The sequence below is a fragment of the Panthera pardus genome, unplaced genomic scaffold (genome assembly GCF_024362965.1).
Source record: "Panthera pardus isolate Hobbes unplaced genomic scaffold, ASM2436296v1 HiC_scaffold_12, whole genome shotgun sequence".
In the NCBI taxonomy this organism is placed as follows: Eukaryota; Metazoa; Chordata; class Mammalia; order Carnivora; family Felidae; genus Panthera; species Panthera pardus.
The window spans coordinates 76,239,370-76,260,036 of record NW_026526677.1 but is presented as its reverse complement, the minus strand read 5'-3'; the positions used below and the strand labels follow the sequence as shown (position 1 = coordinate 76,260,036).

General features: G+C 44.5%; 1 protein-coding gene across 1 annotated transcript; it reads right to left on the bottom strand.

Moving 5' to 3' along the window:
* Positions 1 to 385: 385 nt before the first annotated feature.
* On the bottom strand, positions 386 to 16,644 carry FUT4 (fucosyltransferase 4). The gene is made up of 4 exons (XM_019449558.2): positions 16,591 to 16,644; positions 10,732 to 10,806; positions 6,562 to 6,808; positions 386 to 6,428 (listed from the first exon to the last, which is right to left on the bottom strand). Exons 1-4 carry the CDS (start codon positions 16,642 to 16,644, stop codon positions 4,855 to 4,857), a joined length of 1,950 nt encoding a protein of 649 aa, XP_019305103.1. The 3' UTR covers positions 386 to 4,854.
* Between the last annotated feature and the right edge of the window lie 4,023 nt (positions 16,645 to 20,667).

Here is a 20,667-nt window from a genome sequence, read left to right as displayed (position 1 = left end):
AAGAAGGATGCGTCTGCCCACCATCATGTTCCCAGTCTTTGTTCTGCCTCTTTTAAAATGGCATTATTTGGTCTACTGGACAGGAAGTAAAGACGGTACAGAGAGTGTGTTGGAGCAGTTAATAAAATAAATTGGAAGGAGCAAGGAATACACTACTTCTGCCCTTGGAGACAAGTCACCGGGTTAAAGTAAAGAAGCCAGGCAAGAAAGGTAAGAGGATGAGCTGGAATTAGACCTCGAGCCACTCAGAAGAGACAAACACGTCACATTTTAGTTACCAATCTAAGACTGACGAACTTAACAGGAACCCCTCAACCAAGAAACACTCCCACGTGTCATGGTGGGACACATTAGTGCCTGGAGGAGACACATCATAAACAAGGAGTCATTTTCCACGGTAACACTTTAATCACTTTGTCAAAACAATCTGAACACGCGTACATAAATACTTGATTTGCTTCAAGAATGGGTAGCATAAAAGTCCCTGAGATACATCCAAAAAGGACTTGAAACGTAATGCGATTATTCACCATACTAATTACCAAGAACTTGGCTCCCTTCCCTCCTATCTAAGGCATGTGACACTTTAAAACACACACACACATACACACACACACACACACATATATATATATATATATAATGCTAAATCAGAGTCTCCCTCTCTGGTGCCTGGTTTTCTTCCTGTTTATTGCTGCTGGGTAGGAAGTCATTTCCAGACTACCAGGAAGGCACCTGGGGAGGTGAATTAGTTCTTTAAACTGTGGGGTGCCAGTTGGTAGAACGATGGCAAGTGAAACTAGAAGGTCCCAAGAGAAGATGTCCAACCCCCCCTCCCCCATTCTGCAGTTCAAGTGACAGAGGCTCCAGGGGTTGTGACTTGCTCAAGCACGGCTGGTCCTGCCTCTACTACCGTAACCTCAAGCAGGTCCTTCAGAGGTCTGGACCTCAACTTCCTCTATAAAATGGAATGGTGATAATCATAGCTAACATCTTCCAGGTGCTTCCTATGTGCCAGACACCGTACTGAGTACTTTGTGTCTCATCTAATTCCCCCAACACCTCTGTCAACCATAGATGATTACCTTTAATTAGAGATGCCAAAGCACAGAAAGTTTAAATAACGTACCCAAGGTAAGACAATTAGCGAAAGTTGCCAAGCTGATCTAGGAACCGAGGAGGGTCTATCTCCAAAATTCTTAAATTCCAATTCTCAAATCCCTTTTAAGAAACACCCATCAGGTAGGTTCTCAAATTCCCCAGATGTCTAAATGTCTAGCACAGAGTTGACTGACTACGGCCAAATCCAGGTACCCCATCTGTTTACATATTGCCAACGGCTGTTTTTGTGCTGCATCGGCAGAGTTTAGCGGCAGCAGAAACTGTATGGCCTGCAAAGCCTAAAATATTTACCCCGGCCCTTTACAGAGAGAAGTCTGTTTTCATCCTGCTCTAGAACTTTGAAAACTTAGAGCACACTGTAACCGTACAGCACTTCACAATGTACAAAGCACTGTGGTACACGTCGTCCCATGTAATCCTCATTCTCTAGGGGCATTTGTGCATTATAAAGGAGGAAGCTAAAACCCAGAGAGTTTAAGTAACTCACCTAATTAGGACGGCAGGGGCAGAAAGTGGCAGAAACACATCCAGGTTCTGACTCCCAGTTGCAAACTCTTTCCATGAAGCCACCCTGTCTCTTCTAACTTACCACCAGGGAAGGGCTTGGACACCAGAAACGAGTGTGGATGCTGAAAGCCAGTCACACTGTCTTCCCGATCCCACTATCATTCCAGGCACAATCATATCATTAGAGTCATCAAGTGCTAAAATATTCAATTTGTAATAAACTTGAAAGTAAAGTTTAGGCCTTCAAGGGGGGTGGGGCATGATGATCATAGAAAAGACATTTTTAAATATATATGATGCATTTTTATATTATCAGATATGACATTTTAACCTACTCAATTTAGAATGATGTGAAAAATAAGATAAAATGAGCAATTGACATATTTCTCTTACTCTTTGATGAAATCAGTCTCAAAAACTATTCTGGCTGTTCTAGACCCAAAATTTGCACACAAATAAAAATGCAATTATACCTTCCTTACGCTAAATATTCAATAAATATGTGGTTAGTTTTAACAAGATTTACTGTAACTAAGAAGAACATCAGTAAAATAATACTCATGTAACAATATAACTTAACAATTTGTCTTTCAAAGAAAGAATAGCCTGCAAATTCAAGCTCGATCTAAATAGCAATGATGATTCTTGAAATAATAGGGTTTAGCTTTAGGAATACACTTGAAATATATAATGAGGCCCCTTCCTTTTTATTTGAGATATATCCTGAAACATATGTTGAGATTTAAATTAAGACATACAAATCGATATGGAGGCACCTTGAAATCACTGCAACAAAAAAAGGAAAAAAAAAATCTCTTACCAATTGAGTGATTGCCACGTGTTAGGCCCCTTTACTTATTTTAGTTTCCACAAAGCTCACAATGAGCTATGAAGTATTTTCCCTCCCCATCTTACAGATAAGGAATCTGAGGCTCGAGGTTGTTGTTGTTCTTATTATTTTAGAGAGAGAAAGCAAGTGCAAGCAGTAGAGGGGCAGAGAGAGAGGGAGAGAGAATCTTAAGCCGGTTCCATGCCCAGTGCAGAGCCAGACACAGGGCTTGATCTCGCTACCATTAGATCATGACCTGAGCCGAAATCAAGAGTCAGAGGCTTAACTGACTGAGCCACCCAGGTGCCCTTCAAGGTTATTACTAACTTGCAGAAGTCACACAGCTGGAATTCAAGCCAGAGTACCTTCAAAATCCACTCTCCCACTGCCCATCTAGATTCCCAGGAACCCCAAGATCACTTGCCAATCTCTCATAAATACTCAGTATAAGAAGAGAATTTTTCCTTTTTTTTTATTGGTTGACTGATACTTTGTAATTCCGCCCACACTATAATATTTTAATAAGGAAATGTTATCTATGGGCTTTAATTTCTCCTTTTAAGGAAAAAAAATTGAAGCGCCTGGATTTCAGTGAACTTTTTAAGTGAGTCTGCAATGAATACTCGTAGAGATAAAACTTAATGATTCAGCTAATTGCCCTAATCAAAAGCAAAATTACAGTTTACAGCACAACTTTATATAAACCTAATCTTAGACCATGCTCACAATAATCAGTCACTGAAGGTCCTTATTGTAATAAGTCAAAGAGAAAAATAAACCATTATTTGAGGCTATAAATCAACTGGTTTTCTAATAACTGACCTATGGTCTGTATTAAAGAATGTCACTTTAAACAAGTAGGTTCTGCCGATTGACTGATCAAAGTTCTATTTTACCTGTTGGCAAGGGCAGATTCTAATAGCCTTCAAGAAAAGGACCTCGCCTTACACATGTGTGTGTCTCTCCTGGCACCCCAAGCCCAGTGTTTGGCACAGAGGAGGCACGCGGTCACTCCTAGTAAATATGCTGCTTGTTCACCTTTTCAAGTCAATGCATACCATTTTCAAAGTTGGTCCACGGCACAGGCTCAAGGGCACTAGAAATGTGAGGCCATACCGTAAGTACTACCATGCAGACTAGGAGGGGAAGCAGCCGGCCCCGGGGAGAATGGCAGATTTATATTTTAACAGAAAACCACGGCTCATTGCAGGCACTAATTTAGTTCCATTCCCTAGCAATTAAACATTTAACTGAAAACTGACAGAAACAAAAACTGCCATTAATAGACACCATGAAACTTTTTTCCTTTTGCCATATTGCGGCACAATCTCTTTTCTCTGTCCTGCAGACAGGTACTTCCGCCAGTACGTTCCTGCTTAATTTTCCCGTCCAGTAAAACGATACAAACAAATAACTCTGTGGAAAGTGGCACTGCGGCTTCCTTCTCTTCTGTTGGTAAACACGGGCTGGTTTTCTGGACAGAGGGGAGAAGAAGGTCGCTTCTGCTTTTTTCACATCTCTAATTTTAATACACTTTTTAAAAATTTTGGTTATAGAAAAACAGACACAGAGGAAATAAGTTAGGAGATGCTTATTCACATTGTAAAGGGATTCCCCAGAGGACTGCATTAAACACTGACGTCTCCTAAAGCAGTGAATTGGGGATTTGATTTAAAAGCAGTGTTTCAAAAATACGTGTGTGTAAAGTGAGGTACACCTGTATATTCATCCTAACTCTTCCCCAAGGGCAATCTAGCATCGTCTTTGTACTCAGACAGCAGGAGAACAAACAGTACTTGTTAAGGAACGGTCCATGGATCATTGGACCACCCTCCTCACCGTTTTTTAGGAGATGAGACTTTGAGGAAGTCATGAGACCCACTTGCGGCCACAGTCCTTTCACTATTCTGCAACAAGGCTCCTTCTGGAATGGGGGGCTTGCTACACATTCGCCCAGTGCAATGTGAGTCAAGGAGCAGTGTGTATGGATTTGGATTCAGCACAGGCCACCTATATAGCCCGTGACAGATGAGGAAAAAAAGAGCAACTGACTCAAAGGCTTCTGGTAGTTAAGCTACTGTTTCACATCCGTCCTGGTTACAAGGTGAGGGAGGGCTCCCTTCTTCACCGGTGAACACTGATGCCCACCTACAGCAGACAGAGCCCAACTGCTAGCTGTGCAAAAAAAAACCCCAAAAAACCAAACAAACAAAAAAACAAAACCATGAGAACCAGGGATCCTTCCTACCCAGTCTTTATGCTGAATCATATTAATTGGTAAATCACCTTTCCCCCATAGAGTAAAAATGGGTGTTTGGAAAACTCGACCAGCCAAGGAGATGTGCAGCTGAGGGTCAAAAGCTGACGATCTGACCTCCCTGGGTCACACCGGGGTTTCACCGCTCAAACCAGCGAGCCAAATTGCGTATGCTCTTGGGCCGGTCCCCGGCGCTCTGCACAGCCTGGCAGGCCCGGCACCAAGGCTCGTCCCAGAAGGAGGTGATGTGCACGGCGTAGCTCCTGCGCCAGCTGAAGTAGCGACGGTAGACTGCTGGGTTTCGGTCGAGGAAGAGCAGGTAGGCAGCCAGGGAGGAGGCACTAGGGAAGTCGTCTACGTGGATGAAGGCACCGCGGGGCATGAAGCGTTCATAATTGGCACGGTCGGGGCCCAGCACCACGGGCACGGCCCCGGCCAGCAACGCGTTGCGCCAGAGCTTCTCAGTGATGTAATCCAGGTGCTGCGAGTTCTCAAAGGCCAGGTAGAACTTGTAGCGGGCCACTGTGTGCAGAAGGCCAATGCTGGGCACCGGCCGGCCAGGCCCGCTCCTGCCGAACACGTCCACCGACACGTGCTGGCTCAGCTGGTGGTAGTACCGGACCCGGGCCTGGCGCTCATCCCAGTTGCTCACCACCCAGGCCACCAGCCCCCGTTTCCGGGCCAGCGGCGGGGCCAGGCCTAGCGGCTGGTCGCTGGGATGGGTCCTGGGATAGAGGTACCCGTAAGGCACGAAGATGTCCGAGTCGGCCCTGTAGGAGAGGGTCCAGTTGAAGAGGTTCCCCGCAAGGTTCCGCAAGCCCGGGGAGTGGGAGGGCGACTCAAAGTTCATCCACACCCAGCGCTGGCCCGGGGGCCTGAGGCCCGAGGTGGCCAGGGCTTCGGCGGCCACCGCCTCCTCGTCGTCCAACACCCGCAACTCCAGCTCATCTGCCCAGAGCACCGGGGCGCCCCAGGGCGGGGGCCAGTCACGGGGTTCCTTCACGAGGTCACGGTGGTGGAAAAGCACCGCCTGGGCCTCCCCATAGGCCGCACGGTCGGTGAGCAGGCGGCAGCCGCTGATGTTGAAGCGCAGCCAGCAGTCCGGGGGCGGCCTCGCGCCGCTGTCGCGCCCCGCGAAGGGTTCCCACCACAGCAGCACGGCCACCGGCCGCGGCGGGGCGGAGGATGCCCAGGGCAGCGGCGGCAGCTGCCTCCAGCAGCAGAAGGCGGCCAGAGCGGTGCACAGCAGGCCGGCCGCCGCCAGCGCGGAGGCGCTCGGCAGAAGCCCCCGGCCCCGGCGCCGCCCGAAGCGCCGGCCGGCCGCCCGGCCCCACGGCGCCCCCATGGCGCGCGCAGGCACGGCCGCCGCCGCTCGCCGCGCGTCCGCAGGCGTGGGGCCGCGGCGCCCGCTCTCATGCTGCCGCTGCGGCTCCGGCCGTCGTTGCCGCTCGCCGCCGGCCCTGGAGCGGGAGAGGGCGGTCCCGGAATCCCAAGGCTCGCGGGCCTGGCACTCCTCCCGAAGAGTCCCCGCGGGGCGCGCCGCCAGGGCTAAGCGCGCGGCCCGGGCAGCCCCGCCGGGCGCCGCCCCGTCCCTCCCCTCCACCGCGCCCCCGGCCCGACCGGCACTGCCGGCCCCGGGCGTTTCCTGCAGCGCCTCCGCCCGTCCCCGCCCAGTCCAGGACTCCCGGACCTTCGGCCGCGCCGCCCGGGCCCCTCACCCGCTCTCCGGACCCCACCTCGGGGGGTCCCGGGCCTTTCCGCGCGCCCAGCTCCCTGGCCTTGAGCCCGGGCCTGCCCGCGGCTCCCTCCCAGGGGCGCCCCGGTGTTCAGTCGCGGTGGCCTGCACCTTCGCCTTCCAGAGGGAGGACCCGGTTGGTCGCTGGGCGCGTGCAGAGGGCGCTAGAGCGGACTCGTGGAGAAGGCGGGCCGGGGGTGCCGAGTCCCCGGGCGTCGGGACGGAAGATCGAGTCCGCTTCCTTCCTCGCCGCCCTGCGGTGGCCAGCGACGCCTGCCGGAGGGAGGGAGCGCGAGAGGCCGCGGAAACGTGCGGGCTGCGGCGCGGCCACGGCGGCGGTGACCGTGACCTCGTGACCCTCCGAGACAGGCCAGTGGCGCGACCCACAGGGGTTGTGCGTTTGTGAAACCAAGTTTTCAGGGTGGATAGTTAAATCCCACTGCCACAAGAACGTTCTCTCCCCTCCGCCTTCCTCCCCAGCAGAGGATCAGAAGAATAAACGTTTTCTGAGCAATCTGAAACATTCTTTTCCCTCACTCCACCTCTACATACTCCTCACTGCTGGCCCAGAACGTTCTTGGTACAAGGGCGAGGAGGACTCTGAAACCAAAGATAAACATATGGCCCTTTGGGCCTTTGTCCTCCAGGAAATTACTGCTTGGTCCGGGAGTTGAATGAATGAACGGCACTACTAAGTTTTATTAAGCACTGAAGAAACAATTAGAGCACCCAAGTTTTGGCTATAAAAGGTGAGTAGCTCACAGCTGCTTCCACTGTTATCAGTGAGTCAACAATCCAGGCATGCATTTCTATAGCCAGTTGAGCAAATTTTTTTTTCCTACAAGTTGAATTTGAATTTCTAGGTTTAGGCCTTCATTTATGTCATTAAACTGTTTTTCAGCAAAATTCCAAATAGGCCATAGGTGGGCTGCTGACCTAAGGAGATGAGGCAGTTTGGGGAGAATTTTTAGTATTTGACAGCTGTGCATTGCCAGCACCCCAGCCCAGTGCCATATTGAGTTACGGGATGTTAGAGGAGAAATGGATTTGCTGGGAATGGGACCAACCTGTCGGATGTGTTTGATATTATGCATACAGAACAAACAAACAAACTTGGATTTGCCATTAGGATTTACCAGGAAGAACTTTTTCATTAAAAATCAAGTACAGAGGGGACACCCAGGTGGCTCAGTCAGTTGACCATCACACTCTTGATTTCTGCTCAGGTCATGATCTCACAGTTCATGGGATTGAGCCCCCCACCCTCTTGGGCTCTGTGCTGACAGGGTGGAGCCTGCTTGGGATTCTGCCTCTCCCTGTCTCTCTCTCTCTCTCTGGCCGTTTGTGTACACATGCTCTCTCTCAAAATAAATATTTTAAAAAATCAAGTATAGATTTTGAAAGCTTCTATAAAGATGGTTTCATGTGGCACTGCCTTCTGGCCCACAGGGACAATTTGGGAGCCGGATAGCATTAGATGTTCTGGCTATACCTACTTTCTCCTACACACTAAAACTTGTTATAATGTTGTGGAGTTTTTTTATTTTTTATTTTTTAATTTCATGGTATAATTTTTAAGCTACTTAACCAAATTGTCATTGGAGTTATGAATTTCAGTTCCACTCTGTTATTTTTTTTATGTTTATTTATTTTTGAGACAATGCGAGAGACAGTGCAAGCAGCAGAGGGGTAGAGAGAGGGAGACACAGAATCTGAAGCGGGCTCCAGGCTCTGAGCTGTCAGCCCAGAGTCCAATGTGGGGCTCAAACTCAAGAACCGTGAGATCATGACCTGAGCCGATGCTCATGACCAGATGCTTAACGGACTGAGCCACTCAGGTGCCCCACTCTGTTATTTTTAATTCTAAAAAAAAAGCTATAAGTGCCCAAGTGTTTCCTTCTTCAACCAAAAGAAGGAAAGGATATATTGGCTTTTCTTGTTATGCAATTCAAAAACCCATATATTTATGCACATTCCTCCCCCACTTGAAGTAAATAAGACATCACAGATAGAGGCTAACGTTGTATCCAGCATATGGTAGGTAAGCATTTGGTAAATGTTAACCTGCTTCCTTGCTTCCTTCCCCCACTCCCAATTTTCCTGTAAGTCCTTCAGATATTCCAATTAAACCAACTTTTTATGGGCAGAATGGCTCCTATCTCATGAATATCAATTTCCATAGTATCTACTTACCTTGGTAGAGTGAGGGATCAGCAACTCCTACTTTAGTCTTATTTTGATGTTGGGGAAAGGGATTACCTGGCAGGAGGGTGTAGTTGGATCAATGGAAACCAATCATGACTCCTCTACAAACAACTGATTGAAGATCATACTCATTGATTTATTCCCTGAGCAACGGTTTGTTCTTATTTTAGAGGGATGGAAAGGAGGAAAGGCGTTAAGGGAAAGTAACAAAGCCAGGTGTTCTCATTTATTTATTTAACCAGTTAGGAACCTGGACTGAAAAATACCATTTCTACCTTCAAGAATCTGAAACAGTGCAGAGAGAAAGAATTATAGAAGGCTTTGAGAAGGTGGTTCCTGGAATAATTAGGAACGATTAAAATTGGGAACAGGGCTGAGATGTTCGTCTAAACAGAAGGAGCAGCATAGCAACAGCCAAACAGGATGAAGATGGTAGGTTAGAAATCACTAGGGGTTTAGTTTGACTAAGGAGATGGGGTTTTATCCTGAAGGCTGTTGAGAATCCTCGAAAGGTTTTAATAAAGCAAAGGATCAATATAACGAGTATTTTTAAAAGATCTTTTGCCAGGTATCTGGGTGGCTCAGTTGGTTAAGCATTCAACCCTTGATCTCAGGTCTTGATCTCAAGGTTGTGAGTTCAAGCCCCACAATGGGCTAGAAGCCTACTTAAAAAACAAAACAAAAAAACTCATTTGTGAGGGGAGGTGAGCATATGGAAGTTGACATGAGATAGTCTCCTGGTGTGCTGGCCATGTTCATTGATATAGGCACTGGTTAATTGGGTATGTTTTGTTGAGTAAATTCATTAAGCTTCAGACTTACATATGTGCTTTTATGTGTGTATATTATACTTCAGTAAAATGTTTCTAAGAAAAAAAAATCATTCTTTCATTAGTAAAAGATGAATTGGGAGTAAGGACCAGGATAAGAACACAAGTATCTAATCCAGTTGGAAAACCGTTGGTATACTTCAGATATGAAACAAAATGCCTGAACTGAGATAGATGTGAGAATGAGATTAAATTAAAATTAAAGGAGAATCAATTCAGAGATAGTTAGGAGGCCATTCCTCCAGGAAGCCTTCCTGGACCCCCATGTGCACAAATGTAGGGTAGGTTACATGACTCTCCTGTGTGCTCCCATATAGACATCGTTCAGAATATCATGGGGCCGGGATCATATTTCATTCACAACTCCATCCCTAGCACTGAACCAGGCATCTAGTAGTTTTCATCATTTCACTGAACACTTGTTGAATGAATGAAGGCTCTTAATGTATTGCTGAAATAATCTGTTGGTAAATGTGTTCCCCACTATAAAGTGTGTAAGTATCAGGAAAAATTGGCTATGTGAATGATTTGCTGTGACGTGAAGAAGCCCCTGAAGCTTTCAAGTGTAGATGCTACACATGAATTAGAGCCGTGATGACCAGCATCAGAAGCTCCATCAAATAAGGCTGACTCTCATTGGCCCAACCTGCACCAAGTGTCATTCTTGAAACAATCACTGTGATCAGGAGATGTAGACTCTCTTTAGATACTCTTGTGGAGCTACAGGGTAGGTTTACCTAAACTTCATGGACCAACAGCGGAGGGAGTTCCCCAAAGGGAGATGCTGTTATCTGAAGAGGACGGGGTAGTGGGCGGGCCAAAACAACCCTGGCTACCAGCCGTCAGTAAGCAATTGTTATTCTAAATGCTAAAATTGTTATTCTAAGATTCTTAGAATTTTAAGGTTTCTATGATTGTCTTTAATTTGGTAAGGATAAACCAAAGTATTTCTTGTGTAGTTAAAGGCCTCTCAGTTTCCAAGGAATATTACACAGGAAGAACTGGCTTTCCTTGGCAAGTATGAAGACAACAAGGTCAGGTGTAAAGAAGGGCTTCAGGACTCTGAGGATTGCTAACGCGGTGTAGAGGAGAAGTCCATAAATTAAGGCCTATTTTATCAAGCCAAGTGAGTAATCAGCGCACAGCGTGTCCGAGGATGATCTATTCAGTTCCAAAATTTGATATAGGACAGAATTCTTTGAGACCAAGGGCAAGGACGACTCTGGTTGCTGCAAGTCTAACTCACTCTTGGCTCTTCCTCGGGGAAATGGTACATTTGCAGCCCGTCCTGGGACTCCTCACCAAAGACATTTGATATTTCCTAGGAATCCCCAGAACACATTCTGACGGCCTCAGGCCTTTCCACCGGCACCAAGCTGGCCAGCTGGGCTCCACAAGGCCACCCTCAGATGAGTTCTTTTCTCTGGATGGATTTGAGATTCCTGGATTTGAGATTCCTGTGACTCAACATTGACCTGCTCAGTATACTTTCCAGTTTTTCCCTTGAAGAGAGAAAAGGGCAGTCCAGAGCCCCTCCCCATATTCTGTACTTACAAGGAAGTGGGGAGCAGTCTGTGAGAAGATGTGCCTGGAAAGGCTAACCCGGATGCAAGTAGGTGGAGATTGTTTCCTTTGTCAGGCATAATTCTTTAACTGTGCGTAATTGGGCAGTTGAGTGTGGAGATGATTGTTAGTTAAAGATTGTTAAGAATTGTGTAAATTCAATGACAATCCCCAATTTATTATTCATTGCCCTGTGAAATCACTGGTAGAAAAACAAGCCTAATACCAATTTATAAGGTCTTCTCTTTTTCCCCAAGTGCAAAACGTTACTGCCCCTGAAAGGCGTTGTCACGAAGAGACAATATGAAAACTTACTGTATTTACTTTAGGGTGTTACTCTTTATGTACTTGAGTTCCTCTTGCACACTTCCTTGACTGAAGAGTGATACAAGAATGTTGGGAGATCCGAAAAATGTACATAGTGAAATTTCAATTACTGTTAGAAATATTTATATAATTCTTTAAATATTGGCAGGATTTACCTCTGCATTTTTCTTGTTAAACTACTTCCTCCTAGAATAGACATTATTTGTAGTCACATGTGAAAGTTATGGAATACAAGACTTATGCAAAAGAAAGTAAGGGGCGCAAGGGTGGCTCAGTGGGTTAAGCGTCCGACTCTTGATTTCAGCTCAGGTCATGCTCTCACCTTCATGAGATCAAGCCCTGCATCAGGCTCTGCACTGACAGGAAGGAGCCTGCTTGGGATTCTCTCTGTCCCTCTCTCTGCCCCTACACCACCCTCAAAAAATAAATTAATGGAATAAAAAAAAAGAAAGTTATTTTGACATCAAAATAAGTATATTAACATCACACAGTGCAATGCCTGGCAACATGAGGTGTTTCATAAATATTTCTTAAATACATGAATAGATGAATGAATGAACACCACTCTTAATTTTACATTTTAGGAGACACTTACAAAACAATTTCATTTCTGCATTCATAAAGGTTATGCAAAAGACTTTGGACTCTAAGGGTGCCTGGCTGGTTCAGTTGGTAGAGCAAGTGACTCTTGATCTCATGGTTGGGAGTTCGAGCCCCACATTAGGTATAGAGATTACTTAAGAATAAAAATCTTAAAAAAAAAAAAAAGATTGAACTCTAAAATAATTACTAAGAAAATAATACAACAGAAGTGTAGGGTACATCTTGTTAAGTATCACACTGGCCTCCCCAAATCCCCTCCAGGTTCACCAGCACTGTCCTTCTACCCCAATCCCAAGTCTCACTTGACTAAAGCAAGTTAGGACAAATCCTACACAATCACAGAAATTCAAACATATCAACACTAGGCTTTTCTATGGTACCTGCCCCACATTAGTACTTATGTGTGTGGCTACACTCAAGTAAACCAGATCCTAACTCAGGACCAGACCTTAACTCTGGGAGGCACCCCCCACCCTCTGCAGATGGAGGAAAGGATCTTGACTACCTGTCCCCCACCCCTTGTCCTGACCCCACTTCTCACACAGTCCCAGGGCACACGTCATGAAAGAAAATGGAGAGAAGATACATTTTTTTTTCCCCCTAGAAGTCAGGTAATTCTGCCTTGACCAGTAAATTTCTCTCAAGTAGCCAATCAAAATAGAACGGTGCTCAGACCAGGCTCCATCACTCTCCTTCCTGTGATTCTACTTCTAAAAAGGGGTTTAGGCACTTGCAATATTAAGAAATACTTGTTGGGTGACAATGAACAAATTAGTGACACACAAATGATTTTGGAAAGGCATGGAAAATGAAAGGGTAAGTCTAGATTGCTCATATGGCAAGGGAAGAAAAATTCCTGAGGAAGTAAGACAGCCACATATTTATGGTTCCAGGCCAAGCTTACTGTGGCCAAATAAACCACAGCCCAGAAACCTTACATGCTGCATAAAGTTGAAATCACATTAATAAGGCTGGTTATAATAGGATTATTTTCAACCACTCTGAAAGGAACATTCGGTCTGTACTCACCTTCAGAAACGTTTAGTGCAATTCAATGAACATTTGGTCTTGGGGAAAAGAGGACAGGTGAATAAACACTGCCCTAACTATCTAACTGCATGGCAAGAGCTTCTTCTGTGCTGGCAGCACCACGGGGCTCTGCATAAAAAGCAACTTCTTTCTCGAGTGAGCTCACTGTGCAAAGACTTCATTTCCTGGATCATCCAAGACAGCAGGGAAACAGCGGCAACTGTTAAAGTCAGAGAAGAGAAATCAGATGTGAACGAAAGTGGTAGATGCTGTCTGATCGCCCGTTCACGGAGCCCACCGCTCCTCACTCCCACCACTGACCAGCTGTTTTGCCTCCCAGCGCCCTTGAAGCTCTCCTGGCCCCTTTCCCAGTCCACAGTTTGAGCAAGATTGATGGGGATTGTTGATAGACGATTTTGATGTGACCGGATTTGCTGTGTGCCTTTGAAAGGTGAAATACTTCAGTTTTTCTTTGGTACATTTTGGCACGGCACCTTTGTCATGATCAGCTTGTAGAGCTATTGTTTTGTTTGTTTGTTTTCTAAAGGGTTTTCCAAACAACACAGTACTGAGAATTGTCCGACATTGACACCTGCCGGGCCACATTAGGGGCAGACCTTGTTTGGGCTTAGAAAACTGCAAAAGCTGTAACTTCATGCGATAACATTTACTGAAGGCCAATTAATGTGAAAGTCCTTGAGGTATATCTGAACAGACAAACATTTCTGCCCTGGTAGGAGACGCTAGCTATTTATTACACTATTACACTAATAGCTATTTATTAGCTATTTAATCCACCCTGTTGAACTATAGTTTTAGAGCAATTCCAGACCTAAAGAGTCCAAAGGCTGACATCAGAACCTGGGATGTGTTAAATCTTCAGTCACTGCTGAACGTGCCTCTAGAAGCAAGACTTCCTCGATTGCCTTGTCACTTTGTCCCTTGTCACCTCTGCATTGATCAAGTGTCACTCTCAGAGTAGAAGGTTGTTCTAGGCCACCTATCTTTGCACCTTTCTCATCTCCGCTTACAACTAGTTAGGCAAGGTTCGTCGGTTTGCCAAGGAAGTTTTTCATGTGAAAGGGAAGCAAGTTTCTGCTGGGGAAAGAGGGTAGACCTGAGTCTCTCCACCCAGTAGATTCTACTCTCTCTCTCTTAGTGGCAGAGATGTGGGATTATAAACCAGAGTCAAGAGGTTTAGCCCACATACATGTGCTTCAAGCAAGCGCTATAATTAAACCAGACAAAACTACAGCCAGTTTTATTAGTAAGGATTCTTTTAGTTGCAGTTATAGTGACTTACTGGAGGCAGCTCCGGATCGGGGGGGGGGGAAAAAAAGGCAGGATGGGGGGCAAAACGTATTAACAGGTGAGAAGTGAGTCTCACAGAAACCCACTTCTAAAAATTTTTATTAACACTATTTTTAAAATGTTTATTTTTGAGAGAGAGAGCAGGTGAGGGTCAAAGAGAGAGAAAGGCAGAGAATCCCAAGCAGGCTTGTGCTGTCAATGCAGAGCCTGACTTGGGGCTCAATCCCAAGAACCCTGAGATCATGACCTGAGCCAAAATCTAGAGTCGGACATCTAACCAACTGAGCCACCCCGGTGCCCTAACTCTCAGTTTTCAGTCTTTGCCAGCAAGAATCCAACTGGGCCACCTTGGGCTTTGTCTACCTGGTGAACTTAGCCATGGCCGAGAACAGAGTCCACGGCAGTGTGGTCAGTGGATTAGTGGGGGCAGGGAGTCAGGGATACGGTGGTGGTGAGCTATTCTCAGAGGAAGGAACACCTTTGTGAGCTGAACCGTTCTGGAGAGGTGACTAACTCCTGTGTTTGTTTTGTTTTTTAATAAATAAAGATGACCAAGGGAGGTCTTCCTCAGCCTTTCAATTATTTCCATGAATAAATGCTTCCTTATATCTAAAGTAAATCCTTGAAAACAACATATTATGAAATACTTTACACATAGAAAAAATAGGGTGATGAATCCCAAATTCCCCTTAAGACTCAACAATTGCTAAGATTACTCACATAGGGGCACCTGGGTGGCTCGGTTGATTGAGCGTCTGGCTTTGGCTCAGGTCACGATCTCACAGTTTGTGGGTTCGAGCCCCGCATCGGGCTCTGTGCTGACAGCTCAGAGCCTGGACTGCTTTGGATTCTGTCTCCCTTTCTCTCTGCCCCTCCCCTGCTTGTGCTCTGTCTCTGTCTCTGTCTCTCTCTCTCTCTCTCTCAAAAATAAACATTTATTAAAAAAAAAGACTACCCACATATGCTTCTTTTAACCCCCCCCTTTTTTTTAATTTCTGATGTATTTTTAAAGTTTATTTATTTATTTTGAGAGAGAGTGCACGCACATGTGTGCAAGCAGAGGAGGGACACAGAGAGAGAATCCCAAGCAGACTCCACACTGTCAGCACAGAGCCAGACGTGGGGCTGGATCTCACCAACTGTGTGATCATGACCTGAGCCAAAATCAAGAGTGGGGTGCTCAATCAACTGAGCCACCCAGGTGCCCCTTATTTTCTACTTCTAATTTTTTTTCTTTCTTTCTTTCTTTCTTTTTTTTTTTTTTAGTTAACATACAATGAAATATTGGTTTCAGGAGTAGAATTCAGTGATTCATCGCTTGCCTACAACACCAGGTGCTCATCATAACAAGTGCCCTCCTTAGTACCCATCACCCATCTAGCTCATTTCCCACCCATCTCCCTCCGTCAACCCATAGTTTATTCTCTATCATTAAGAGTCTCTTGTGGCTTGTTTCCCTCTCTTCTCCCCTCTCCCTGTATGTTCATCTGTTTTGTTAAATTCCACATGAGTGAAATCATATGGTATCTTTTTCTGATTGACTTATTTCACTTAGCATAATACATTCTAGCTCCCTCCACATAATTGCAAATGGCAAGATTTCATCCTTTTTGATGACTGAGTGATACACACATACATACACACACACACACGCACACACACACACACACCACATGTTCTTTATCCATTCTTCAGTCAATGGACACTTGCACTGTCTCCATAGTTTGGTTATTTTTGATAATGCTGCTGTAAACATTGGGGTGCATGTACCCCTTCAAATTTGTACTTTTGTATCCTTTGGGTAAATACCTTATAGTGTCCTTGCTGGATAGTTCTATTTTTAGTTTCTTGAGGAACCTCCATACTGTTCTCCAGAGTGTCTGGACCAGTTTGCATTCCCACCAACAGTGCAAGAGGGTTCCACTTTCTCTGCATTCTTGCCAACACCTGCTGGTTTTTGTGTTGTTAATTTTAGCCATTCTGACAGGTGTGGGGTGGTATCTCATCATGGTTTTGATTTGTATTTCTCTCATGATGAGGGATGTTGAGCATCTTTTCATGTGTCTGTAGCCAACTGGATGTCTTCTTTGGAAAGTCTTCTGCCCATTTCTTAACTGGGCTATTTGTTTTTTGGGTGTTGAATTTGATAAGTTCTTTATAGATTTTGGATACTAACTTTTATCAGAAATGTCATTTGCAAATATCTTCTCCCATTCCGTAGGCCGTGTTTAACTTTGTTGATTGTTTCCTTCCCTGTGCAGAAGTTTTTTACCTTGGTGAGGTCCCGATAGTTCATTTTTGCTTTTGTTTCCCTTGCCCGAGTCATGTCTCATAAGAAGTTGCTGCAGCCAAGGTCAAAGAAGTTGCTGCCTGTGTTCTCTTTTAGGAGAACCATTTTGAATTTATTTTTGTGTTTGGTGTAAGAAAATGTCCAGTTTCATTCTTCTGCATGTCGCTGTCCAGTTTTCCCAACACCATTTGTTGAAGAGACCGTCTTTTTTTTCCATTGGATATTCTTTTCTGCTTCATCAAAGGTTAGTTGACCATATTGTTGTACTTCCATTTCTGGGCTTTCCATTCTGTTCCGTTGATCTATGTGTCTGTTTTTGTGCCAGTACCATACTATCTTGATGACTATAGCTTTGTAATACAGCTTGAAGTCCGGAATTGTGATGCCTCCAGTTTTGTTTTTCTTTTTTCAGAATTGCTTTGGCTATTCCGGGTCTTTTGTGGTTCCATAGAAGTTCGAGGATTCTTTGTTCTAGCTCTGTGAATCTACTTCTAATCTTATCATCTGTGTGGCTCACAGATACTTTTGCCACGACTATTTAGCCAAATTAGGAAGTGTGGTGCAAGCCCTATGACACCAAGTTACCCCAGAGCAACTTCAGCCTGAACTGTAAAAATTCAAGGACTCTTGGGCTGGGAGCATATAAAATGAAAACTAAAAGTGAGCAAGCTTCAAACAGCTCTAGGAAAAAAAATTTTTTTTAATTTCATTTCTGACCTTAGAAGGAATGCCTCTAGTATATTTCATCGAGTATTAAAATGGCTATTGATTTAAGATGGCTATAGATTTCTATCACTTTCAAGGAGTATCCTTGTAATTCTGGTTTTCAAAAAGTTTTTATTGAAAATGCTTATTGAATTAAAAACCAGATGTATCATATTGTAACTGTTAAAACCATCCCCTATCTTTGGCATTTCGATGGTTTCAGTTATTCACTATTATACATAATGCTTGCATGAAAAATCCTGTCCAGGAATCCAGTTAGGAAGATGTACTATGGGGCAATGAAGAACAGAATTTAGCCACAAAAGGATCCAGGACCTCAAACTAGAATAAGGACAGAAACCTTAGCTAGGAAACAGAGCCTTGAGATCAGTCCTTGGTGCTGGTAGCTAGCGGCTGATCAGGAAGTGGGAGACTGATGCCAAGGACCCAGCCTAGGCAGTGAGGTTGAGAATGAACAAAGCGGGGCTTGTTTATTGGGCAGGAATAGAGTGGAAGTGAGGAAGGAAATCCCTTAGAGTGAGTTTGTAAAGCCACACCTGGAGTTCAAGTGCAAACAGGACATCGTTTCTAATGGATGAATAAGTCAGCACTCCCCCACTCACTGCACTTTTTGTGTGGTATCCTAACATAGGTGCAAAGAGGTGATGGGAAGAATTTTTAGAAGGTTAAGATTTTTGATTGGTAAGAATAATGAACGCTTTACCCAACTCCTGGTAGTTTGGGGGCTATATTTCTTGACTGATTTAAAATGTAATCTCTCCAATTTTAGCCACTGGCCCACAGCACCATTTTTGAAGCAACCAGCGATGGAGAATTCCATAAACATGGTGGTGGCTGGGATTGGCTTACATGTAGGATCTCTTCTGGTGTGCATTTACTAAATGGAAATTTTTATATTAAATCTGGAAAAGTTTGGATCTTAAGAGACTATTGACTGTTTCACTGTGTAAATATTTTTAAATAGGGAAGGGACATACCCAGTCAACAAATCTTTGTTGACTTGACTTATTACATTAAAACTGAGAAATGAACTGGAGAACTGAGAACTGGAAGAAGTTTTAAGACGAGCTTAGCCTAGAAAGGAAAGAGAATGAGAGATATGTAACCAGAATACTATGAAAAAGAATTAAAAAAAAATTTTTTAATGTTTATTTATTTTTGGGAGACAGAAAGACAGAGCACCAACAGGGGAGGGGCAGAGAGAGAGGAAGACACAGAATCTGAAGCAGGCTCCAGGCTACGAGCTGTCAGCACAGAGCCCGACACGGGGCTCGAACCCATGAAGCCCAGGATCATGACCTGAGCCAAAGTCGGACGCTTACCTGACTGAGCCACCTAGGCACCCCTATGAAAAAGAATTTTTTAAGGGGATAGGAATGAGTATTATGACAGTTATGTATAAAATGAAAGGCTGAAAAACCCAAATGTCCAAAAAATAGTGATAAATGCAAAATTTTACTACATATAATTTTTAAGTATAATTATCATTTAAAGTTATATGATGGATAGGAACACCTCAGGGGCTCAGTTGGTTGAGCATCTGACTCTCGATTTCAGCTTGGGTTGTGGTTCCAGGCTCACAGAATCAACTCTGAGCATAGAGTCTGCTTGGGATTCTCTCTTTCCCTCTGTCCCTGTCCCCCACTAGTGTTTGCTCTCTCTGTAAAATAAAAATAAAATAGGGGTGCCTGGGTGGCTTAGTCTGTTAAGTATCCAACTCTTGGTTTCGGCTCAGGTCATGAAATGGAGCCACACTTCAGGCTCCCTGCTGAATGGGAAGCCTGCTTGGGATTTTCTCTTTTTTTCTCTCTCTCTGTCTCTGCCCCTCCCCTCCTCTCAAAATAAATAAATAAACTTTAAAAAGTAGATGAATGGTGGGGTGCCTGGGTCGCTCTGTCAGTTAAGTGTCTGACTTCGATTCAGGTCATGATCTTATAGTTTGTGAGTTCGAGCCCCACATTGGTCTTCTCTGCTGTCAGTGTGGAGCCAGCTTCAGATCCTCTGTCCCCCTTTCTCTCCCTCTCTCTCTCCCTCAAAAATAATAAGTAAAAATAATTTTAAAAAAGCAGACGAATGGATAAAGAAGTTGTGGTACACATACACAGTGAAATATGATTCAGTCATAAAAAAGAATGAGATCTTGTCATTGCGACAACATGAATGAACCTAGAGGGTATTATGCTCAGTAAAATAAGTCAAAGAAAGACAGATACGGTACGATTTTACCTGTATGTGGAATCTAAAAAACAAAGCAAAAACAAACCCGTAAATACAGAGAACAAACTGGTGGTTGCCAGAGGGGAGGAGAGTGCGGGGATGGGCAAAACGGGAAGGGGAGTGGGAGACCCAGGCTTCCAATTTTGGATTGAATAAGTTCGGAGACGAAAGCAACAGCATAGAAAATACAGCCGATGGTACTGTTAGGCTAACGTGATAATCACTACACTAGGGAAACACACAAGTCAATGATATTGTAACACTGTTGCCCGGTGACAGATGTAGCTCACTTGTGGAAAGTGTAGCGTAACGTATGGAACTGTTGAATCACTATGTTATACACCTGAAACTCATGCGACATTGTGTGGCTACTTAACTAAAAACAAAAGTTATATTTTAATGACTGGGAAATTGTATGATGTTATGTTAAAAGGGATAATGAATGTATATAGTATACAGAGTGATTTCGAACATGTAAAATGAACATACGCGTAGGAAAAAAGAATAAAATTATGTCAACATTTTATCGGTGGTTGTTTCTGGGAATTGAATTCTAGATGATATGTTTCCCATTACATTTCTTTATTTTCCCATTTTTCTATACAGCACATGTATTACGTTTGACAAGGGGAAGGGGGAGAATAGTTTTTCCTCCTTCTTTTTAATCTGTTTTTAACCCAATAGCATTAGTAAAATCCATACTGTTTAGTAGACAAATTCTAGAGAAATGATGAGCTTACCAAACTAGCATTGAAATTGTTGTCTCTGAGACTTTCATCTACATGATTAATTTACTAACCTTTACCTATACCTGGATTTATTTTTGTGTTTTTTGTTTTGTTTTGTTTATTAACTAGCCTCCATGTCAACATGGGACTCGAACTCACAACTCCGAAATCAAGAGCTGCATGCTCTACTAACTGAGCCAGCCAGGCACCCCTATCTGTTTCTTTTTAATTTTTTTTAATGTTTATTTTTGAGAGAGAAGCAGAGTGTGAGTGGGGGAGGGGCAGAGGGAGACAGAGACACAGAATCCGAAGCAGGATCCAGGCTCTGAGCTGTCAGCACAGAGCCCAATGCAGGGCTCGAGCCCAAGAACTGCAAGACCATGATCTG